The sequence below is a fragment of the Eretmochelys imbricata genome, chromosome 8 (assembly GCF_965152235.1).
Source record: "Eretmochelys imbricata isolate rEreImb1 chromosome 8, rEreImb1.hap1, whole genome shotgun sequence".
Classification (NCBI taxonomy): domain Eukaryota; kingdom Metazoa; phylum Chordata; order Testudines; family Cheloniidae; genus Eretmochelys; species Eretmochelys imbricata.
The window spans coordinates 6433492-6447278 of record NC_135579.1 but is presented as its reverse complement, the minus strand read 5'-3'; the positions used below and the strand labels follow the sequence as shown (position 1 = coordinate 6447278).

The 13787-nt window shown below is 55.1% G+C and overlaps 1 protein-coding gene across 2 annotated transcripts in view; it reads left to right on the top strand.

The window, feature by feature from the left end:
* The first annotated feature begins 1200 nt into the window (after window positions 1-1200).
* The window catches only part of LOC144269000 (proton-coupled amino acid transporter 1-like), a 49508-nt gene continuing 36921 nt past the window's right edge, over window positions 1201-13787 (top strand). Inside the window, exons 1-3 of one of the 2 annotated variants that reach the window (XM_077824422.1) lie at window positions 1201-1237; window positions 11540-11687; window positions 12733-12823. In XM_077824422.1, the coding sequence (XP_077680548.1) occupies window positions 11545-11687; window positions 12733-12823 (234 nt within the window). In that variant the 5' untranslated portion in view covers window positions 1201-1237; window positions 11540-11544. Of the gene's footprint in view, window positions 1274-11539; window positions 11688-12732; window positions 12824-13787 lie in introns of both variants that reach the window. The other variant, XM_077824423.1, reaches the window with a different exon arrangement.

Here is a 13787-nt window from a genome sequence, read left to right as displayed (position 1 = left end):
GCAGCTACTCTCACTAGACATTTCCCAGTCCACTATGCCCCAGGGTCGTTGCTCCACGGACTCTCCGATTCAGATGTCACTTCACGCAACTCTGAAGTGCTCATGCAATGCTCTGACCAGCATTGCCCAGAACATGCCAGGCTGCCCTGTGCATGCTTTCCTCCCCATAATCCATCACTGGTATTGCTTAGACACAGGCCCCAGCCTATCCCTGGTGCATGCTTCCCCCCTCTGGCCCCGTGAGCGGTGCACGCTCCTTTCTCTGAGTCCTTGACAGTGAAACATGCCCAGTGTAGTGGTGGCTTTTGTTACACCCACGTGAACGCTGAGGTGACAGAGCATCACATTTATGTGAGAGGCTGACGCAGGATTCGTAAGGCCAGGCCGCTAAACCTGCAGCGCCTGGAAACATCCCTGATGTTGTCAGCGGGCATTTCTCCTCCTGGGTTCTGACTCCACGCTGCACCCGGATCTGCTTCCCCACGGTGGGGGTGGGTGGGGTTTGGGGGCAGCATCACCAACTCTTGACTCTGTGGGGCCAGGTCCTGGAGTCCCACCAACGCCCCACGGGATCTCAGCTTTTCCTTGCCAAACAAAGGCTGCTTCTCATCCCCCCTATCCCTGGGTGTGGGGAAAATCTTGGAACGGGGAAGACTGGAGGTTGCCAAACCCCAGCGGGCAACGACCCAGAACTGCAAAGCGATGAACCCGGGCCCCGAGCAGCCGGTCTGCTGACGGGCTGAGGCCTGACTGTTCCTTGCGGGCGTGGGGAGGCCATGTGGGCCTGGGGAGCAGGCTACAGGTGCCTTTCCCACTGACTGCAGGGAGGGCTGGGTTAGGGGCCAGGCCGGGGAGCAGCCCCCCAGCACCGGCCCGGCCAGGGAGCCCCCCTGCAAGCACCCCCCAAGCAGGGGAACCAGCAGAGGGAGCCCTGAGCCGGCCCAGCAGCGTGCAGCAGCCTGGAGCGGGCCTGGGCTCTGCCCCTGCACCCCTCGCGCGGCTGGGTCCAGCCCTGCGAGCTCGGCCTGCGCAGCGCCAGCTCCGGCCGCCAGGGGGCGCAGCAACACCGCCCCCCCCTCCCGACTCCTCCGCCGCCGCCCCTACTGCGCACGCGCAGGCTGGAGACGCCGGGCCAGGGAGTCGGCTGAGCCGGGCGTCACGTGACTGGGCGTCCGGTGACCGGCCGCCGGAAAAGCAAGATGGAGGGGCGGGGCCGGTGAGCCCCGGGCAGCTGCCGGTGAGCGCCGAGCTGGGGGCGCGTGCCCGGTGGGGGGTATGTGCACGTGCACGGCGGGGTATTGCCCGGGGACTGGGGGCCCCTGCATGGGGGGCATTGCCCAGTACGGGGTATGTGAATGGGGGGCATTGCCCGGGGACTGGGGGCCATTGCCCGGTAGGGGGTATGTGAATGGGGGGGCATTGCCCGGGGACTGGGGACCCCTGCATGGGGGGCATTGCCCGGTACGGGGTATGTGAATGGGGGGGCATTGCCCGGGGACTGGGGGCCCCTGCATGGGGGGCATTGCCCGGTAGGGGGTATGTGAATGGGGGGGCATTGCCCGGGGACTGGGGGCCCCTGCATGGGGGGCATTGCCCGGTACGAGGTATGTGAATGGGGGGCATTGCCCGGGGACTGGGGGCCCCTGCATGGGGGGCATTGCCCGGTACGGGGTATGTGAATGGGGGGGGGCATTGCCCGGGGACTGGGGGCCCCTGCATGGGGGGCATTGCCCGGTACAGGGTATGTGAATGGGGGGCATTGCCTGGGGACTGGGGGCCCCTGCATGGGGGGCATTGCCCGGTACGGGGTATGTGAATGGGGGGGCATTGCCCGGGGACTGGGGGCCCCTGCATGGGGGGCATTGCCCAGTAGGGGGTATGTGAATGGGGGGGCATTGCCCGGGGACTGGGGACCCCTGCATGGGGGGCATTGCCCGGTACGGGGTATGTGAATGGGGGGGGCATTGCCCGGGGACTGGGGGCCCCTGCATGGGGGGCATTGCCCGGTAGGGGGTATGTGAATGGGGGGGCATTGCCCGGGGACTGGGGGCCCCTGCATGGGGGGCATTGCCCGGTATGGGGTATGTGAATGGGGGGGCATTGCCCGGGGACTGGGGGCCCCTGCATGGGGGGCATTGCCCGGTACGGGGTATGTGAATGGGGGGGCATTGCCCGGGGACTGGGGGCCCCTGCATGGGGGGCATTGCCCGGTAGGGGGTATGTGAATGGGGGGGCATTGCCCGGGGACTGGGGGCCCCTGCATGGGGGGCATTGCCCGGTAGGGGGTATGTGAATGGGGGGGCATTGCCTGGGGACTGGGGGCCCCTGCATGGGGGGCATTGCCCAGTAGGGGGTATGTGAATGGGGGGGCATTGCCCGGGGACTGGGGGCCCCTGCATGGGGGGCATTGCCCAGTAGGGGGTATGTGAATGGGGGGGCATTGCCCGGGGACTGGGGGCCCCTGCATGGGGGGCATTGCCCAGTAGGGGGTATGTGAATGGGGGGGCATTGCCTGGGGACTGGGGGCCCCTGCATGGGGGGCATTGCCCAGTAGGGGGTATATGAATGGGGGGGCATTGTCTGGGGATTGGGGGCCCCTGCATGGGGGGCATTGCCCAGTAGGGGGTATATGAATGGGGGGGCATTGCCCGGGGACTGGGGGCCCCTGCATGGGGGGCATTGCCCGGTACAGGGTATGTGAATGGGGGGGGCATTGCCTGGGGATTGGGGGCCCCTGCATGGGGGGCATTGCCCCGGGGGGGTGTAAATGGAGGACGCATTGCCTGGTGGGGAGAGGGGGGTGTGTGTGTGGGACATTGCCCTGGGGGGATGGATATGGATGCCTGTATGGGGGCTGGAGCCCTCTGCAGTGTTAGTTGTATGGAGGGGGTAGCAGGTGTCTGTATGCCCCGGGGCGGGGGCAGAAGCTGCGTTGGGGATTTAAAGCCCAGGGGTAGCCACCTCCAGGGTGGGGGTAAATCTGGAGCTGCAGACGCATGCAGCAAAACGGGCGCAATGAGTTCGGGGTGGGGGGGAGTTGTATTGTGCAAGGGGAGGATTATGTTGAGGGAAGTGTGAACCAGGTGGCATGTGCCCAGCATAGAGGCTGTTTTTAGTAGTGCCAGTTAAAGCTGACCATACACCTCGGTGACCCATGTCTATGGTGTATGGCGGGAGGGGGAACAAGGGTAAGTAGTGGGAATGTCTGTTAGCGGGAGTTGCACTAAGTATCATCTGTCCTGAAGATGCTGTGGAGCAATGAGAAGTGGGGTCATGTGTGTCAGGCAGGGGGAAAAAAAACTACCTACCTAATAGAGCGGCTACAGGGAAATGTTTGTCAGTGCCTCAGTGCCACCCACATGTGGGCAAGCTGGAGTCATGAGGGCAGTTTACTTGTCCTCCCCAGGAATTTTGTATTTAGCAATGTGGAGGGGCATTCAGAGCGCTGGTGCTGCTCGTCATCTCTGCAGGCATTGGAAAGTAAGAGTAAATGAATACTGGCAGAAAAGAGCCCTGACATCTGACACAAAGCTCAAATTGTGAGGGTCTTTCCGGAGGTCTGAACATCACCTTACTTTTGAAAGGAATAGCAGCACCCCAACCTTTCCTCCAAACCAGACAAGGAGGAAACCCATAATAATGGCGGAAATGGCTCCTCCACCCCAATTCAGGAGGTAGAATCCTGATCTCAAAGGGCTAGACTCTGCAGATGCTTACACACACGCTTATCTTTAGGCACTTGGTAGCCCCAGTGACTTCAGTGGGGCTTTCTTGGGTAAACTTGTCTTCGTGGTCAGAGGAGGGACTGAGTGTTCTAGTCTCGACTCTCTGTAAGTGATGAGGAAATAACTAGGTGGGTTTTGCTTTTGGCTGAGAATGTTCTCTGCATGGATGAGACTGAAACCCTCTTTCTCCCCTCAGTACTTTTCCAAGCCCTGTTTTAGTGGTTCTCCTTCTTGCTGATTGTGTGGAAAATGACCACTTGTGCTTCCTGCTATTGTGCAATCTTTAATCCAGAAAGGAAGATGTCAAGTCACGATGGGCAGATCTGCCTGGGTTTCAAAAGAGAAGAGCAGTTAGGTGTGCTCTGGGAAAATTCGAGGGAGGAATTGAGTGCTGACTGGAGAGAATATAACATAACTATGTTGTTTCTTGTATAGAGAACATCACTGATGTGAGCCTCAAATAGCATGTCAGGCTCCTGCTCCATTAATGGTTTGTTTCTAGATGCACCATGCAGAGTAGGTGGAGCAGCTGGTTGCTGTGTAATTACAGTCAGATTGCTTTGTTGGAGGAGTTTCTCTTTGATCCCCAGGCTGACAATTGCCTTTAGTGTTCACAGTACATACACCAACAATTCACTCTCCACTGCCATTTACATCTTCCTGCTCTGAGAGTGAGGAGGATGCTGCTTGTAAAAATATCACCAATTGTTTTGGGGGGCATAGGTAGAATTTGGAAGTGAATCTGCCAGAAAGCTGGGGGTGGGATCGATCTGCATTACTGATTGGATTTGAGATTATGCTAATTGCCTTTTGGGCAGGACCCCATTTTAATGGCTTGTCGGAAGCCGAGCTACACATGAAGGAGATTGCTCGTTACTCTTGTATTGGGCACCTGTTTTTTGCTCACTTCCTTCTTTCTAGGCGGGGCAGGTAATTATTTGGGTTAGGGATGGTGGGGTCTGGCGCAAGCCTGCATCTTCCCAAAGGCTTCACTTTCTCTCTCCAGTTATCTTCTGCCCTGCCCCCATGCTGTCCCTTCTCGAAGCCTTGCAGAATATCATTCCTACTTCCTTTTCTGTGGAAGCCTCTCTCCTTCATTCACCTAATGCCAAAAGCTTAAATGACTGACTTCAGTGAATATTGGCCCTCTAAACCAGGGATCTCAAACACGTGGCTCGCGGGGTTATTTTCTGCGGCCCACCAGCTCCCTGCGGTCCCCCGCCCCCTCCAGCATTCACCTAGAGTGGCTCCGTCCCAGTGCGCACTGGGGGCAGGGCAGGCTCCCTGCCTGCCTGCCCTGCCCCCCGGCGCTGCTCTGGAAAGCAGCTGGGACCTGGGGGAAGGGCAGCACAGGGGTCTGTGTGTTGCCCTGGCTGCACCTCCAGGTACCTCCCCCAAAGCTCCCATTGGCCACGGTTCCCCATTCCCGGCCAATGTGAGCTTCGTGGGAGGTACCTGGAGGGCAGGTGGCATGGGGGCAGGGCAGACAGGCAGGGAGCCTGCCTGGTGGACCTGAACCCCTCCTGCAGCTGAACCCTCTGCCCTGAGCCCCCTGCTACACCCCACACCCCTCCTGCACCCTGCCCCCCTGCCCTGAGCCCCCTGATGCACCCTGCACCCCTCTTGCTCCCCCTGGGGGCAGGGAAAAGGTGGAGATTTCAGGGAAGGGGTTGGAATGGGTGCAGGGAAGGGATGGGAAGAGGTGGGGCAGGGGTGGGGGCCTCACGGAAGGGGTGGAGTAGGGCAGGGCCAGGGCAGCATGGGGTTGGTCAGTGGTGCGGCCCTAGGGCCACTGTACTAGTCCTCATGTGGCCCTCATGGTTATTTGAGTTTGAGACCTCTGCTCCAAACTATGATGTTAATTTCAAAATGCTTACATCTCTCCTCTCACGTCTAGGAGGAGCCCTCCTGCCCCCATCCTGATAACCTGGCTCACATCTCTTTTCAGCAAAACTCCCCTCCCCATTGAGAAGGGGGATCATCCAGCTTCCTTAGATGCTGCTACGGAGCAGTAGATCTTGCCTTTATCATGGAAACTAGAAGCAGGACTGTGCTGGCCTTACGTGACTGCCTGCCCTCAATTCAAACCTGCCTTCCCTGCTGCTTGGTGCAATGGACTTCCTGTAGGCCACTGTGGGGACCCACAAGACGTGTTCTGTGTCAGCTGCTTTCGGGTTAAAGCTTGCTCAGAAATAAGAGCAGGCCCAGGAGAGGACACAGTGTGGAGGAGGGTGGTGAGAAACCTGTTTCCTTCCCCCCCCCCCCAACACTGCTTATCTGAAGGGGGCCTTTTCTGAATGAGAAGGAAATCACTTGGGCCTCCAGGACGGGAGAGGTTGTTGTAAACTAACTGCAGGTGAGAGAGAAGTAGGTGCCTTGCTGACTAAGGAAGGAGAAAAGTAGCTTGAAGGACTGCTGGAACCTGAGCTCCCCAGTGCTGAGGGCAGTGCTGCCTGATCATTCTAGTAGGTACTTTCCGTGGCTGTACAACTTTTAACAGCAGGAGGAGTGTGGACTTGGCTCTAACCACAGGGAGACTGCAACGGGATAAGATTGATTGCCTTGGAGCAAAGGGTTCTGGGTTGAAATGAACCTCTTAAGAGTGACAGCTGTCTCAGATAGTGGAGGAGCAGGTTAACACACGTGCTTTATCCAGATAGTCTGTATGCAGAGCCTTGCTTTCCTCCAGCTACAATTCTAACAGATCTGCCAATCGCTTGCTGAGAGCATTTGGAGAGAGAATGTTTATGGTCCAACATATATTGGGCTAGCAGTCAGCTGGGAGTGGGGTGCCCTCCCAGCAGTGTGGGGAGCCAGGAGAGGAACAGCAGGGGTTATGCTTTTAAGGTCAGGATTTAATAGCAGTGGGCAGGGCTATGTAGGAGGAAGCTAGCTTGACTTCTGTCTGTGCTATGTTTGGCTCCAGACGGAGCAATGACTCCCTCCGTTCCCTGGTCAACTAAGTTGCCAAACTTCAGAGAATAGATTTTAGAGGTACAGGGGAAGTTACTAAACTAAGGACGCTGCTTGCTGGATTTCTTACAATGGGGCTCTTAAAGCTTGACATCAAAGGTCTCTCTAGATAATAGTAGGGGTGGAAGATGCCATCGTCTGCTGTCCCTGTTTCTTGTGTTCTTGACGTGCAAGCTCTTCTCAGACATATTGCGCGAGGCTCTTGAGGTAAGATTGTTTCTATGCCTCTCTTCTCCTTTCCCCTTCCTCCTGCCATAGCTCCCATCCCAAAAAAGCAAATGTGGCATGTTTCCAGACAGCCCTTAGTTTCTGTACTGCAGTGGCTATTGAGAGCAGCTGGGATGTTCAGAAGGAAAATGAAGAGTTGAAGATGATGGAGCATCTGGGCCTGAGCGAGGAGGAGGAGGACAGTGAACTCGTCGTAGTGGCAAAGAAATGTTTTGGGGCAAGGTGACTACTGGGAGTTCAGTTGCTCGCCATTTAGTGCCAGCTGACCAGTGTTGGAAAGGCAGACCACAGGCTGGGGAGAGGAGGCAGAGTTGGAGCCAGGAGGTTACTTTGGGGGAGAGTATGGAAGAAGAGGAGGGGCCAGGAGCAGAACACACACACAGCTGCAGGTGGGCATCCTGAAGGGAATGCTGGGAAGCGGCTGGACAGGTGGGAGGGGAGCTGGAAGAGCTCAGTGCCCTAGAAGCCTAGAGGGTTATGTTTGGTGGGAATTCCCTAGCGTTCTTCAGGATACCTTCCACCCTTGTCTGATCTTTCTGGCACTGGGGCAGCAAACTGTCCTCTCTGGCCTGCCGTGCCCCCATGTGTTGTATCTGACTCTGTTGCCTGTCTCCACAGGCTTTTGTCTGTTCTCCCCCTGTCCTTTTATTATTTGCATTAGAGCAATGCCTAGAGATCCCTAGTCAAGTCACATTTTTGGCAAGTTACATGATGGTGTTGCAGAGCCAGAAACATGAACCCAGGACCCCTGAGTCCCCGTCCAGTGGTGTAATCCCAAGGCCAGGCATCCATCCATCTTTCCATCCCTTGTTTTGTGTGTCCTATCTCTCTCCTGGCCTTGCTTTCTGTTTTCACTCGTAGCTGCTTCTCTCTACCAATTCCCTCTACCACGTGCTCCTTTTTCCCCGTTCTGTTCTCTCCCTCTCTGCAGTGTTGTCTCCTCAACCAGCCCGCAAGCTGTAGCAAATATTTGAGTGCCTGTTGTGCAGGGAGAATGGCAGTTTACTCTAGGCCCAATCCCGCTTTCATTGCTGTCTCGCAATTGCTTCAGTCGGAGCAGAAGCAGGCCCCTTGTGCCCAGGGGAATGACTCAAAGCTGCATGGTGCCACGCACTTCCATGCATATATATTGCATATCTCCGAGGCTGTGATGCTTGCTGGTTCTGCTTGTGGTTTGTTACTTAAAGGTGAATTGTGACACTCCTGTGGTAGGAATGGAAACTGAGCCTGGATCAGCTTAGCAGTCGTTAGAGCATATTTCTCTCTTCGTGTCTCTGCAAATTAACGACAGGTTTCCAGCCGGTTGCTAATAGTGCCTGTGGGGCTGCAACCATTGGTCACCCCAGCAGCAGACTTGTCTCTCGGCTTGCCTGATGTTTTCAGCCCAAGTGGATCTGTTGCGCCGAGGCTGGGCCAAGAGCAGTGAAACTAGATGCTGGGTGGATTTCCATGCCTTCCCTCCCAATCCTCCTGCAAACCTCCGAAGCCTCTTTGTTCCATTTAGAGGCTTTGAACGTTTATTATGTTAAGACACAGCAAACATCATACTTGGGAGGAATAGTGCCTGGGCCTGCAGTCAGCATGCAGGGGGCAAAGGCATCTGGAAACTCTCCAGGCTTAATCTTGGAATTAAGCATCTAATTGCTTCTTGGCTTGCCCCCAGGAGAAAGAGGCCTTCCTTTGAAATGATAACCTATAGGTTCCGTAGGATGCCCAGTTGCTAGAGCACTCATAGAATCATAGAATATCAGGATTGGAAGGGACCTCAGGAGGTCATCTAGTCCAACCCCCTGCTCAAGGCAGGACCAATCCCCAACTAAATCATCCCAGCCAGGGCTTTGTCAAGTCTGACCTTAAAAACTTCTAAGGAAGGAGATTCCACCACCTCCCTAGGTAACGCATTCCAGTGTTTCACCACCCTCCTAGAGAAAAAGTTTTTCCTAATATCCAACCTAAACCTCCCCCACTGCAACTTGAGACCATTACTCCTTGTTCTGTCATTTTTTACCACTGAGAACATTCTAGATCCATCCTCTTTGGAACCCCCTTTCAGGTAGTTGAAAGCAGCTATCAAATCCCACCTCATTCTTCTCTTCCACAGACTAAACAATCCCAGTTCCCTCAGCCTCTCCTCATAAGTCATGTGTTCCAGTCCTCTAATCATTTTTGTTGCCCTCCGCTGGTCGTTTTCCAATTTTTCCACATCCTTCTTGTAGTGTGGGGCCCAAAACTGGACACAGTACTCTAGATGAGGCCTCACCAATGTCGAATAGAGCGGAACGATCACGTCCCTTGATCTGCTGGCAATGCCCCTACTTATACACCCCAAAATGCCATTGGCCTTCTTGGCAACAAGGGCACACTGTTGACTCATATCCAGCTTCTCGTCCACTGTCACCCCTAGGTCCTTTTCTGCAGAACTGCTGCCGAGCCATTCGGTCCCTAGTCTGTAGCGGTGCATGGGATTCTTCCGTCCTAAGTGCAGCACTCTGCACTTGTCCTTGTTGAACCTCATCGGATTTCTTTTGGCCCAATCCTCTAATTTGTCTAGGGCCCTCTGTGTCCTATCCCTACCCTCCAGCGTATCTACCTCTCCTCCCAGTTTAGTGTTATCTGCAAACTTGCTGAGAGTGCAATGCACACCATCCTCCAGATCATTAATGAAGATATTGAACAAAACCGGCCTGAGGACCAACCCTTGGGGCACTCCACTTGATACCGGCTGCCGTCTAGACATGGAGCCATTGAACACTACCCGTTGAGCCTGACAATCTAGCCAACTTTCTATCCACCTTATAGTCCATTCGTCCAGCCCATACTTCTTTAACTTGCTGGCAAGAATACTGTGGGAGACAGTGTCAAAAGCTTTGCTAAAGTCAAGGAACAACACATCCACTGCTTTCCCCTCATCCACAGAGCCAGTTACCTCGTCATAGAAGGCAATTAGATTAGTCAGGCATGACTTGCCCTTTGGTGAATCCATGCTGACTATTCCTGATCACTTTCCTCTCCTCTAAGTGCTTCAGAATTGATTCCTTGAGGACCTGCTCCATGATTTTTCCAGGGACTGAGGTGAGGCTGACTGGCCTGTAGTTCCCAGGATCCTTCTCCTTCCCTTTTTTAAAGATGGGCAGTACATTAGCCTTTTTCCAGTCATCTGGGACTTCCACCAATCGCCGTGAGGTTTTAAAGATCATGGCCAATGGCTCTGCAATCACATCCGCCCACTCCTTTAGCACTCTTGGATGCAGTGCATCCGGCCCCATGGACTTGTGCTCGTCCAGCTTTTCTAAATAGTCCCGAACCACTTCTTTCTCCACAGAGGGCTTGTCACCTCCTCCCCATGCTGTGCTGCCCAGTGCAGCAGTCTGGTAGCTGATCTTGTTCGTAAAGACAGAGGCAAAAAAAGCATTGAGTACATTAGCTTTTTCTACATCCTCTGTCACTAGGTTGCCTCCCTCATTCAGTAAGGGGCCCACACTTTCCTTGACTTTCTTCTTGTTGCGAACATACCTGAAGAAACCCTTCATGTTACTCTTAACATCTCTTGCTAGCTGCAACTCCAGGTATGATTTGGCCCTCCTGATTTCACTCCTGCATGCCCGAGCAATATTTTTATACTCTTCCCTGGTCATTTGTCCAATCTTCTACTTGTAAGCTTCTTTTTTGTGTTTAAGATCAGCAAGGATTTCACTGTTAAGCCAAGCTGGTCGCCTGCCATATTTACTATTCTTTCTACACAATTGCTGACTGAGTAGAAAGGCTCCTGAAAGCCTCTCCATTGTTTTCTCTTGTCAGATCTTATCCAGGAAGCAGTTTAAACCCCTAATCCAACTTGATCAGTCTGATTTCATGGTGGGGGCGGGGGAGGGTCAGGAAGTCCTGAACCCTGGGTAAAGATTCCTGGAGCTGGCCCTGGCAGTGGGGTTGGGACCTGCTTGTTGTAAACACGGATCTCAAAATATCAGGATGAAAGACGGTTGGGAACTCTGCTGGCTTCATGTGGGGCAGTTGCTCACCTGCAGCGAAAGTCACTTAACAGACAGTCCGTGTCTCTTCACTGGGAGTCCTTTGGGTGCCTGTCAGCCCTGAGTGTATCCACTCCTTGGTGGCGTATTACAGCCGCTATCTAGCCTGTACAGAACCTTCCGTTCTGAGCAGCTGTCAACAGCCTTCCGTAAAGGTGACCTGCAAGTAGGTGGAGAGCTCCGGGGCCGTGTGCTGCCAGCTTGCACGGGCGCTGGTTGCTCTGTGTACCCGGCCTGTTTGGGAGAAGCGGTACAGACGTCCGTGTCATCTGGTGTTAAGTATCTGGGCAGGTCACCTCCGAGTGATCTGTCCCTGCAGGAATTGCTGGGTGCATCCCGGGTGGGTGTGTCTTGCTTCGGGGAGGAGTGCAGGACTTACATTGACCCCTGCACAGGCCTAGGCTCTCCTCCGGTTGGTCTGGAGGCCCTATAATAGCCTGCCAGGGAGAGCCTGCTCTGGTAATTGAGCTGGTCCTGTGACCATGGGTGAACCAAAGAAAGCCCAGACAGGGAGCACAGAAGTGACTCGGGCAGGGAGCGTAGAGCTAGCAGCAGTAGCAGTTTCTGATGTGATTGTTTCCACAGCCACTATGTCCACCAGGAGGCTGCGGAGCGAGGACTACAAGGACTACAGCTCCACAGAGGCTACGCCTGACGGGAGCCCCACTGAAGGCATAAATGGCTTTGCATCTCCTGAGTCCTACCAGCGGTTTGGGGAGAGCAACGGGACAACGTGAGTGACTGGTTCAGAACCACCTCTTGTCTCCGCTGACGCAGACTGCCTGGGCGTGGCTGGTGGTGGGCTCTGCATTCAGCTGCTGGCCGCCGCGACCCCCCGGTACTCCTCGGGTGCCAGAGCATCCTCCTGTGCGCTGGCCATGTGCTGTGTAACCGGGAAAGCACTAGCCCCCTTTCAGGGTGAGGGGGAGGCAGCTGGCTTTGCAGACTCTCTCGTGCCTGTCCGTACAGGTCTCCGGGAGCAAGGGCTCCGCCCGCCAGGGTTGCTGTAAGCTCAGTCTGGGCGTGGATAGACTGGGTACTTGGCACAGATGCCGGGTCTCGGCAGAAATTTTTTCCAGCAGTTTATTTCTCCCACGAAGCCTGACTCAGAGACAGCATTTTTAAATTTTTTTTTTGAAACCAGCTTTGGATTGCCCTCTCCCCACCTGCATTCTCCCGCCACCTTTTTTTCCCCAGCCAGCTCTGACTTGGGGATGTGGAAGGCAAATGACTTGCCCGGATCCAGAGCAATCAGTAGCGTGCTTGCAGTAATGTCTCAGCATCTTCCTTGCTCCCAGTTCAAGCGAAAGGGTACATGCCGGGGCAGCTAGTGTTGAAGCAGCTGTAATCAAAAATGATTTCACACCGTGGGCACCCAGGCCTCCGAACGGGGAAGCTCCTGACCTGCAGAGTTTGCTCGGGGCTACCCAACATCTCCCTGAATGGCAGTGCAAGATGCTTGAGCTCATGGACCCATTCAGTATCAGTCGCTTCTGACTGCGTTGTCACTTGCTGGTGCAGCTGGGCTTACAAAGACCTGCAGGTGCTAAGCTCTGCTTGCTGCTCCGGCAGACGCATCTGCTGCTCAGAGATCCTGCAAGGGTATTTTCTGTTCCCAACCACTGCCAATCTCTGTTCAAGGGCAGCCTAGGACTCGAGTGGCTGTGTGGCGGGGAGGCTGGGGCTGAAGTACATTGTCAGGCTTGCACTGGGGCTTGGGGATGGGGCTTGAATATCTTGTGGCACTCCTGACCGTCTCTGTATCTTCTCATCTGCAGATGGTTTCAAACCTTGATCCACCTGGTGAAAGGGAATATTGGCACTGGCCTGCTGGGACTGCCCCTGGCTGTGAAAAATGCTGGCATCGTGGTAAGATCGTGTCTTCCCTCCTAGCACGCAGGCACCCATTCCAATTGCGGGTGGGGGGGCTTCTGCTTGGTTTCTAGACAGTGGCATGTTGATGGCTTGGACTCAGGCCTTCTGTGTGTCTAACATCTCCTGCTTAGATGGCTGCTGGGGTTGGTCATAGGCTAGAAAGCATCCAGGCCTACGTCATCGGTTCCACTCCCTGCTAGGTCAGTAGCGACTGCACGGCTAGTGGCTGGCTGTTCAGAAGCACCAGCGAAGAGCTGCGGCGTTGGGCTGGTTTCTTGGGGGAAGGTATCAGCAGGGCTTTGCTGCTGGGTTCCTCTTGGTGCCATTTCCTCTGCCCGGGCTTGAAGCAGGGCGTTGGGGAAGGTTTGCCCATGCACTGAGGTCACTGTGCTGTATCCTGTAGACAAACCGAGGGCTGCAGACTCCAGAGCTGTGGGGCAGGCCCTTTTTGCTGATCGTACAGCGACCCTTAGCCTCGTGTGGGTCTCTTTCCAATGCTGCAGTTAGACCAGTGACTGTAAAGCCTCTGGCTGCTAGAAGGTGTCCTCTCACCCCCTTACCTAGACTGAGAAAACACATTGTGAAACATCAGGCGGTCTCTTCTCCGCTCCTAGCAATTAAGTACACGTGTAAATTGTGACCTAAAACAAAACTTTGCAGTGTGACAACATCCCGTCCGCCGAGCCCAGGCGGTAGAACTTGGGCGTTAACGCTGTCCCAGAAGCACCTAGTGCTGAACTGCATTCCTTAGCCATCAGATGCTGCTGAGCCTTCCTGCTGATTAACATTCTTGTGTATCTAGCTGCTCCTGCAACCCTCAGGCACTGATACGGGCGTATTCGTCTCGCCAGTATCTATAATAGGCCATACAGTGCATCGCTTCAGCATCTGTGGAGGGAGCAGGCGGCCCTTCTGCCCATTCCCATGGAGCTCCAGGGGTGTTGGGGATCCTGACACT